The following is a 10221-nucleotide window of genomic DNA, read 5'->3' as shown; positions in this document are numbered from 1 at the left end:
GGCTCTTTGCCGTTTACCCTGTAGTGATTGCAGCCAGAAGTTCCCTCCAGACACAGGAGGTATTCAGTGATAAGAATGACTATCGTCATAGGAACACCACTGTCATCAGGAACAATGTCAACGGCCGTTTAAATATATTCATTATTTCATTAATGATCAGTAACAGCAGCACTCAGGACTGGCGACTTATCTACTACCACCCGAGGTATATATCACATACATACACACACAACTGGTCAAAAATTTTATAACAACTACTCATTTAAGGGTTTCTTTATTTGTACTATTATCTACATTGTAGAATAACAGTGAAGAAGTCAAAAATATGAAATAACACATATGGAATCATAACCAAAAAAAGTGAAATCTAAATATATTTTATATTTGAGATTCTTAAAATAGCCACTCTTTGCGTTGATTACAGCTTTGCACACGCTTGGCATTCTCTCAACCAGCTTCATGAGATAATCACCTGGAACTCATTTCAATTAACAGGTGTGCCATAAAAATCAATTTGTGAAGTTTCTTTCCTTCTTAATGCGTTTGAGCCAATCAGTTGTGTTGGGACGAGGTGTGTGTGGGGGGCGAGGGTGTATACAGAAGATAGCCCTATTTGGTAAAATACCAAGTCCATATTATGGCAAGAACAGCTCAAATAAGCAAAGAGAAATGACAGTCCATTACATTTAGACATAAAGGTCAGTCAACAGGGAAACCTTCAATAACTTTGAAAGTTTCTCCAAGTGCAGTCGCAAAAACCATGAACGTCACACCCTGATCTGTTTCAGCTGTCTTTGAACGGATGATCTCCGCATGTGTGGTTCCCACCGTGAAGCATGGAGGAGGAGGTGTGATGGTGTGGGGCTGCTATGTTGGTGACATTGTCTGTGAGTTACTTAGAATTCAAGGCACACTTAATTAGCATGTCTACCACAGCATTCTGCAGCGATACGCCATCCCATCTGGTTTGCACTTAGTGGGACTATCATTTGTTTTTCCAACAGGACAATGTCCCAACACACCTCCAGGCTGTGTAAGGGCTATTTGACCAAGGAGAGTGATGGAGTGCGGCATCAGATGACCTGGCCTCCACAATCACCCGACCTCAACCAAATTGAGATGGTTTGGGATGAGTTGGACCGCCGAGTGAAGGAATAGCAGCCAACAAGTGCTCAGTATATGTGGGAACTCCTTTTTTATTCTTTACTTAACCTTTATTTATTAAGTAGGCATGTCGGTTAAGAACAAATTCTTATTTATAACGACGGCCTACCAAAAGGCAAAAGGCCTCCTGCGGGGACGAATATAAATATAGGACAAAACAGCAATCAGAACAAGAGAGAGACAACACTACATAAAGACAGACCTAAGACAACAACAAGGCAGCAAAACATGACAACGTGGTAGTAACTAGAGGTCGACCGATTAATTAGGGTCGAATTCAAGCTTTCATAACAACCGGTATTTTTGGATGCCGATTATGGCAGATTACATTGCACTCCACGAGGACACTGCGTGGCAGGCTAACCACCTGTTAGCGCAGCAAGGAGCCACGGTAAGTTGCTATCTAGCATTAAACTTATCTTAGAAAAAAACAATCAATCTTAACATAATCACTAGTTAACTGCGGTGCCTGTTAATTTATCATCACATCACAGCCTACCTCACCAAACAGGTGATGATATAACAAGCGCATTCGCTAAAAAAGCACCGTCGTTACACCAATGTGTACCCAACCATAAACATCCATGCCTTTCTTACAATCAATACACAAGTATATATTTTTTACCTGCATATTAAGTTAAAAGAAATTCATGTTAGCAGGCAATATTAATATTAGGGAAATGGTCACTTCTCTTGCGTTCTGTGCAAGCAGAGTCAGGGTACATGCAGCAGTTTGGGGCGCCTGGCTCGTTGCGAACTGTGTGAAGACCATTTCTTCCTAACAAAAAATGTAATTAATTTGCCAGAATTGTACATAATTATGACAGAACATTGAAGGTTGTGCAATACGGAACGGTTCCGTATTTCACTGAAAGAATAAACGTTTTGTTTTCGAGATGATAAGTTTCCGGATTTGACCATATTAAATGACCTAAGGCTCGTATTTCTTTGTGTTTATTATATTATAATTAAGTCTATGATTTGATATTTGATAGAGCAGTCTGACTGAGCGGTGGTATGCAGAAGCAGGCTTGTAGCATTCATTCAAACAGCACTTGCCAGCAGCTCTAAGCAATGCTTGAAGCAGCGCTGTTTGACTTCAAGCCTATCAACTCCCGAGATTAGGCTGGCAATACTATATTGCCTATAAGAACATCCAATAGTCAAATATATATGACATACAAATGGTACAGAGAGAAAGTCCTATAATAAGTACAACCTAAAACTTCTTAACTGGGATTATTGAAGACTCATGTTAAAAGGAATCACCAGCTTTCATATTTTCTCATGTTCTGAGCAAGGAACTTAACCTCTCTTGGGTAGGGGGCAGCATTCGGAATTTTGGATGAAAAGCATGCCCAAATTAAACGGCCTGCTACTCAGGCCCAGAAGATATGATATGCATATAACTGGTAGATTTGGATAGAAAACACTAAAGTTTCCAAAACTGTTAAAATAGTGTCTGAGTATAACAGAACTGATTTACCAGGTGAAAACCCGAGAAAAGTCCATTCAGGAAGTAGTTTTTTCCTTCTTTCTATTCAATGCCATTACAGTATCCATTGACTTAGGACTCCATTTGCAGTTCCTATGCCTTCCACTAGATGTCAACGGTCTTTAGAAATCGTTTCAGGCTTGTATTCGTATAAATGAGGGAGTAAGACCAGTCTGAACGAGTGGACCCTACCGTGTTGCAGAGCTTTTTCATGCGCATGTGCATTTCTTGTTTACCTTTTATATTGATGACGTTATTGTCCAGTTGAAATATTGTAGATCATTTAGGCTAAAAAACAACATGAGGATTGAATACAAACATCGTTTGACATGTTTCTATGAACTTTACGGATACAATTTGGATTTTATGTCTGATTGTTTTGACTGCGTTTGAGCCTGTGGATTACTGAAGAAAACCTCAGTTTTGTCAGCGCGTTTTTGGATATAGAGAGACTTCATCGAACAAAAGGAACATTTATTGAGTAAATTAATGTCTTCTGATTGCCACCATATGAAGATCATCAAAGGTAAGGGATTAATTTTCTCTATTTCTGAGTTTTGTAACGCTTCTGCTTGGCTGGTTACTGTTTGTAATCATTTGTCAACTGGGCTATGTTCTAGGCTAGGTATGCTTTCGCGATAAGCATTTTATAAATATGACACTGTGGTTGGTTTAACAAGAAGTTCATCTTTAAACCTATGTAAAATATGTTTTGTTTTCTGAATTTTTATAATGATTATTTCTGTAATTGAATTTGGCGCTCTGCAATCTCACTGGCTGTTGGCCAGATCCCTAGAGAGGTTAAACGTTATCTTTTTTTACATGACACATACTGCACTTGTACTTCTCCAACACTGTGTTTTTGCATTATTTAAACAAAATTGAACACGTTTCATTATTTATTTGAGACTAAATAGATTTTTATTTATGTATTACATTAAGTTAAAATAAAAGTGTTCATTCAGTATTGTTGTAATCATTATTACAAAACATAAAAATATGCCGATTAATAGGTATCAGCTTTTTTTGGTCATCCAATAATCGGTATCGTTGTTGAAAAATCTTGATCGGTCAACCTCTAGTAGCAACTCAAAAACATGGTACAAATATTGGACAAAGTCAACAGCACAAAGGTCAAGAAGGTAGAGACAATAATACATCATACAAAGCAGCTACAACTGTCAGTAAAACTGTTGAAGACTGTTGGAAAAGCGTTCCTCATGAAGCTGATTGAGAGAATAGCAAGAGCGTGCAAAGCTGTCATCAAGGCAAAGGGTGGCTACTTTGAAGAATCTCAAATATAAAATATATTTAGATTTGTTTTAACACTTTTGGTTACTACATGATTCCATATGTGTTATTTCATAGTTTCGATGTCTTCACTATTATTCCACAATGTAGAACATAGTACAAATAAAGAAAAGCCCTTGAATGAGTAGGTGTGTCCAAACTTTTGACTGGTACTGTATATTTATGAGAAAAAAATACATTTGAGTTTCAGAAAAACAACAACTTCATTTAGTTGATGCATTTCCAAACCTGTTGGTGCACAATCCTAACAGGGTGGAAATATGGAGCCTAAATTTTCCAGAGCTCTGCAAGATTGAGCTAGCAAAATGGTGAACACTAACAAGATTTTAACCTCTATAAAGCATACTTTTACATTTGAATTATGTCTATGGAAGGCTTTCCACTAGATGTTGGAACATTGCTGCGGGGGACTTGCTTCCATTCAGCCACAAGAGCATTAGTGAGATTGGGCACTGATGTTAGACATGGAACTGGTGAACATTAGATAAAGCAATAATTTATGTACACTATATTTCTGTATAGCACTTTGACATCTGCTGATGTAAAATGGGAATTATAAGTATGTTGGGCGATTAGTCTTGGCTCGCAGTCGACGTTACAATTCATCCCAAAGGTGTTCAACGGGGTTGAGGTCAGGGCTCTGTGCAAGCCAGTCAAATTCTTCCACACTGATAGACAAACAATTTCTACACGGCCCTTGCTTTGTGCATGAGGGAATTGTCGTGCTGACACAGGAAAGGGCCTTCCCTAAACTTTTGCCACAAAGTTGGAAGCACAGAATCATCTAGAATGTCATTATATGCTGTCAGATGAAGAGTGATTCATCATTCAAAAGAACGCGTTTCCACTGCTCCAGAGTCCAATGGAGGCAAGCTTTCCACCACTCCAGCTGACGCTTGGCATTGCGCATGGTGATCTTAGTTGTGTGCGGCTGCTCGGCAATGGAAACCGTTTCATGAAGCTCCCCAAAAAACTGTTATTGTGCTGACGTTCCATACCATCTCTGGAAGCAACTCGGTAGTGAGTGTTGCAATAGAGGGCAGACCATTTTTACGCACTTCAGCACTTGGCGGTGCCATTCTGTGTGCTTGTGGCATACCACTTTACGGCTGAGCCGCTATTGCTCCTAGACGTGTCCAGTTCACAATAACAGCACTTACAGTTGACCTGGGCAGCTCCAGCTGCTCAGACCTTTGGCGAACTTACTTGTTGGAAAGCTGGCATCCTATGACGTTGAAAATCTCTGAGCTCTTCAGTAAGGCCATTCTACTACCAATGTTTGTCTGTGAAGATTGCATGGCTGTATGTTTGATTATATACAACTTTCAACAACGGTTGAGGCTGAAATAGCCAAATCTACTAATTTGAAGGGGAGTTCACATACTTTTACATATAAAAAGTATATATAGTCATCAATCAAACATATTTATAATTCCCATTTTACATCAGCAGATGTCAAAGTGCTATACAGAAATATAGTGTACATAAATTATTGCTTTATCTAATGTTCACCAGTTCCATGTCTGGACTGTCATGGCAGTGCATGACTGCCCGCGTGCTGCCCAGCTGACCCTACACTTTCACGCGTGCTGCCCAGCTGACCCTACACTTTCAAATCGGTTATGCACAGCCTTTACAAAAAAAATATTAATGTTTTGAAACTGCAGTAGACTGTGGTATTTTGAACGCAGTAATTGGAGAATAACTGCAGGTATACTGCACTCTTGACTGCAATGATTTTTTTCGTAAGGGAGAGAAGCACTCGACAGTTCATATGGCTAACCAACCAAAGTTACTAGCTAGGTACTCACTTTTTGCCAGGTTTCTTAGTCTTTGTCCTTTTCTTCCTCGCCTGCAGTGCAAGAACTGTCACGGGGATAGATGACAAAATACCATTTAATTCAGGAGATCCCTCACTTTCATGAAAATGTTAGCTAGCAGGCGGTGTATCGAGCTAGCTAGTTACATATAATATTGATCGCAGGCTATAGCCAAAACACCAGTGAGACTTTTTGCATAGCGAAAACCAGGGATACAAAGTGGAGGTAACTAAAATAGCATCACATATACTGATAACTATCGTTAGCGATAACGACAGTTGCTAAAAAATTGACAGACTTGGCTAGCTACAAAATATAACTAGTTATAGTTAACAGGTGGGTTTTGTTTATTCAAATTACACAAACGAGTTTAATAATCTGTTTATAAACGTCAGAAATCAGGATGAAGCAAACTGAGATGGTCGACGTTGATTTGGACTCATGCTGAAAACACCAGGGGCACGCCTGACGCCCAAACCGATATTTATTTCCAGAATGTAGTTATACAATCTGAGTAAGGGTTTGGTTAAAGCAGTGGTTAGTTTGTGTTTTTTTGCTATTGTTTAAGCGTCAGCGGTGTCCTTACCCCCCCACTCAAGCGCTGTGCAAATTAGCAATGCTAGGTAGTTTTACAGCTCATTTTAGTTAGCATGTGGTGGCTAGCCAGCTACAACGCGTGGTTCGCTATTGTTCAGTTTAGCAAAAAATGACAACACCTTTAATAACAGTCATATGTCCAAAATCAACAGTCTCAGTATGTTGGCGTATTACTGTGCGAATTCCCTGATACTATTCATTTAGCATCCCTATTCTTTGGGCAGGTTACCTTTCCTTTCCATGCTGTAAGCGAGGCGGCTGGAGTTCAGCGGTAGGTTTTTAGTGTAGCAGTCTGCGCAGGCGCACTTTCACAAGGAAAAGTTCTACTAACTTTCACTATTGACCACGCCCACCTATTGTCCTTGCCCCTTGGTAGACAAAAACAAAAATAATAATTTATGTCAAATATATCCTATTAGAAAATAAATGTGTTTAGGGATCCTATTGCTTTATGATTATATCGAATCTTATTACCTGAATAAACCGTAGTATTGGTTCACTTGCCCCAAAAATCGATCATCAAGTTAATCAACCAGATGTGGCCTACTGTAGGCCAAGTCTAGGTCTACTTTATTTGTAACAGAAGTTTGTCATGCATTTGATCTATTCTGTACATTTTCCACACGCCTTCGTGGCATGCAGGTTGGATGATGCACTGTCAAGTGCCAACCTGTCTAGTAGCTGCACCTAGTGGTACCAGTATGCACACACACAGATCAGTACAAGTTTCCCCTATTCATCTGAGGTAAAAGTGTTACTTTCCTACTATATATGTCAGGGGAGGGGGAACATGTCGTTGTCGCTAACAATGACTAGGAACTGCCATTTGGGGAATCGTAAGTGACTTGCTTCAGCTAGTTTCATCTTGATACCAGGGGTGAAAGTAAGTTAGTACGGTCAGGTACCGCATCCCGTCAAAATAAATCCTGGGGATACGCCGTACCGATAAAACGTGAGCCTATCACAATCAATGCAACATTACTAATAAACTATAGGCTATTATACCATTATTTATGTCAGCCGCATGAAACATTTACGAATTGTCTGGAAACCGGGTGGTATATGCTACAAATTGTGTTGCGGTTTCAGGAGATGAGTGGTGGAGACGCTCCAGCAAAAGGCAAGATCAGTGGCCGAGAACGAGGCGCGCGTGGACAGTGAATGCATCAATTCCGGCTACAAGTGGAGGCAATCGCATAATGTCATTACAATGTCTCTTTCCATTCATCCAATTGCGGATGCACAAGTGCTCTGTTGGGGTTAGGATGCTGAAATTATTTTGTGAGTGGCCATGTGCGGGTAGCCTGCAGGAGCGCCTTTGTTATTAAGTGATTGTTTGACAATCAGATGAAAACGTCATGAATGGTTGTGTTTATGCCACATTAAAAAGGCCCCTAAAGTATGCTTCTTAAAAAAAAGCTGTTGATTGTTTTAAATTGCATAGCCTATAGTCAGAAGGGCCCACAATTTTCGCAGTGCCTGCTGCAAATACACTGAACTAAAAAAAGAGGTAAATTACCTTTTAATGGCGCCAGACCAAGGCGCTGCATCTGTCCTCGTGACCTAGACCTTAGTGCTGCTTTTGAAACCATCGATCACCACATTCTTTTGGAGAGATTGGAAACCGTAATTGGTCTACACTGGACAAGTTCACTATATATTTTACCTCTTGGTGATGTCATTCGGAAACATAATGTCAACTTTCACTGCTATGCGGACGAATTGCCCTCCCTGGAAGCCTGTTTTTCAGACATAAGGAAGTGGAAGGCGGCAAATGTTTTACTTTTAAACTCGGACAAAACAGAGATGCTAGTACTAGGTCCCAAGAAACAAAGAGATCTTCTGTTGGACCTGACAATTAATCTAGATGGTGTACTGTTATCTCAAATAAAACTGTGAAGGACCTGTGTGTTACTCTGAACCCTGATCCCTCTTTTGATGAACATATCAAGAACATTTCAAGGACAGCTTTTTTCCATCTTCATAACATTGCCAAAATCAGAGACTTTTCGTCCAAAAATGATGCAGAAAAGCTAATCCATGCTTTTGTCACTTCAAGATTAGACTACTGCAATGCTCTACTTTAACCAAAAAATGTGATCATATTACTCCAGTGCTAACCTCTCTACATTGGCTTCCTGTTAAGGCAAGGGCTGATTTCAAGGTTTTTACTGCTAACCTACAAAGCATTACATGGGCTTGCTCCTACCTATCTTTCCGATTTGGTTATGCCGTACATACCTACAAGTATGCTACGGTCACAAGACACAGGCCTCTTTATTGTCCCTAGAATTTCAAAGCAAACAGCTGGAGGCAGTGTTTTCTCCCACAGCGCTCCATTTTTATGGAAGGTTCTGCCTACCCATGTGAGAGATGTAGACTCAGTCTCAACCTTTAAGTCTTTATTGAAGACTCGTCTCTTCAGTAGGTCCTATGATTGACTGTAGTCTGGCCCAGGGGTGTGAATGTGAACGGAAAGGCATTGGAGCAACGAACCGCCCTTGCTGTCTCTGCCTGGCCGGTTCCCTCTCTCCACTGGGTTTCTCTGCCTCTAACCCTATTACGGGAGCTGAGTCACTGGCTTGAGTGGGTTGAGTCACTGATGTGATCTTCCTGTCTGGGTTGGCGCCCCCTCGGTTTCGTGCCACCTCGGTTTAATGCCGGGGGAGATCTTTGTGGCTATACTTAGCCTTGTCTCAGGGTAGTAAGTTGATGGTTTGAATATATCCTTCTAGTGGTGTGGGGGCTGTGCTTTGACAAAGTTGGTGGGGTTATATCCTGTCTGGTTGGTCCTGTCCGGGAATATCGTCGGACAGGGCCACAGTGTCTCACGACCCCTCCTGTCTCAGCCTCCAGTATCTACGCTGCAGTAGTACTTCTCCTGTCTTATCCAGTGTCCTGTGTGAATTTAAGTATGCTCCCTCTAATTCTCTCTCTCTCCCTGGGACCACGCCTCAGGACTACCTGGCCTAATGCCTCCTTGCTGTCCCCAGTCCACCTGGTGGTGCTGCTGCTCCAGTTTCAACTGTTCTTCCTGCCGCTATGGAACCCTGACCTGTTCACCGGACGTGCTACCTTGTCCCAGACCTGCTGTTTTCGACTCTCTCTACTGCACCTGCTGTCTCTAACTCTGAAAGCTTGGCTATGAAAAGCCAACTGACATTTACTCCTGAGGTGCTGACCGGTTGCACCCTCTACCACCACTGTGATTATTATTATTTGACCATGCTGGTCATCTATGAACGTTTGAACATCTTGGCCATGTTCTGTTATAATCTCCACCCGGCACAGCCAGAAGAGGACTGGCCACCCCTCAGAGCCTGGTTCCTCTATACGTTTCTTCCTAGGTTCCTGCCTTTCTAGGGAGTTTTTCCTAGCGACCGTGCTTCTGTATCTGCATTGCTTGCTGTTTGGGGTTTTAGGCTGGGTTTCTGTACAGCACTTTGTGACATCGGCTGATGTAAAAAGATGTTGCTTTGATGTGAAATATATAGATTAAGGCCTAATACATTTATTTCAATTGACTGATTTTCTTATATGAACTGTAACCAACTGAAATTGGTGCATGTTGCATTTTTTTTTGTTGTTCAGTATAGATGATTGTTGAGTTGCGACTGTCAGTGAAAAGCAGAGACCCAGCCAGGCATTTCGCAATATTTAAAAATACTACTGTTTGGAAAGCAAATGGCTATTGCTGTAAAGAGGTGACAATGAAAAGACTCCAATCTGTCTTTTAGTTATCAAAATTCTCAACTTAATTGATCAAATAGTGGCCTATCTTATTGGCACCAGTGGAGAACATCAGCCATATCCCCGGTGAGTGTGCACATTCAC

General features: G+C 41.0%; 1 protein-coding gene across 1 annotated transcript in view; it reads right to left on the bottom strand.

Moving 5' to 3' along the window:
* The window catches only part of LOC115116127 (SRSF protein kinase 1-like), a 67859-nt gene extending 61173 nt beyond the window's left edge, over positions 1-6686 (bottom strand). The window contains exons 1-2 of the mRNA XM_065002029.1: positions 6617-6686; positions 5782-5836 (exon numbers count right to left, since the gene is read on the bottom strand). Coding sequence (XP_064858101.1) covers positions 5782-5836; positions 6617-6629 — 68 coding nt within the window. The 5' untranslated portion in view covers positions 6630-6686. The remainder of the gene's footprint in view (positions 1-5781; positions 5837-6616) is intronic.
* Between the last annotated feature and the right edge of the window lie 3535 nt (positions 6687-10221).

Source organism: Oncorhynchus nerka, linkage group LG15 (assembly GCF_034236695.1).
Source record: "Oncorhynchus nerka isolate Pitt River linkage group LG15, Oner_Uvic_2.0, whole genome shotgun sequence".
Taxonomy (NCBI): Eukaryota; Metazoa; Chordata; class Actinopteri; order Salmoniformes; family Salmonidae; genus Oncorhynchus; species Oncorhynchus nerka.
The sequence above is the reverse complement of the archived record's forward strand: the minus strand, read 5'-3'. Positions and strand labels throughout refer to the sequence as shown.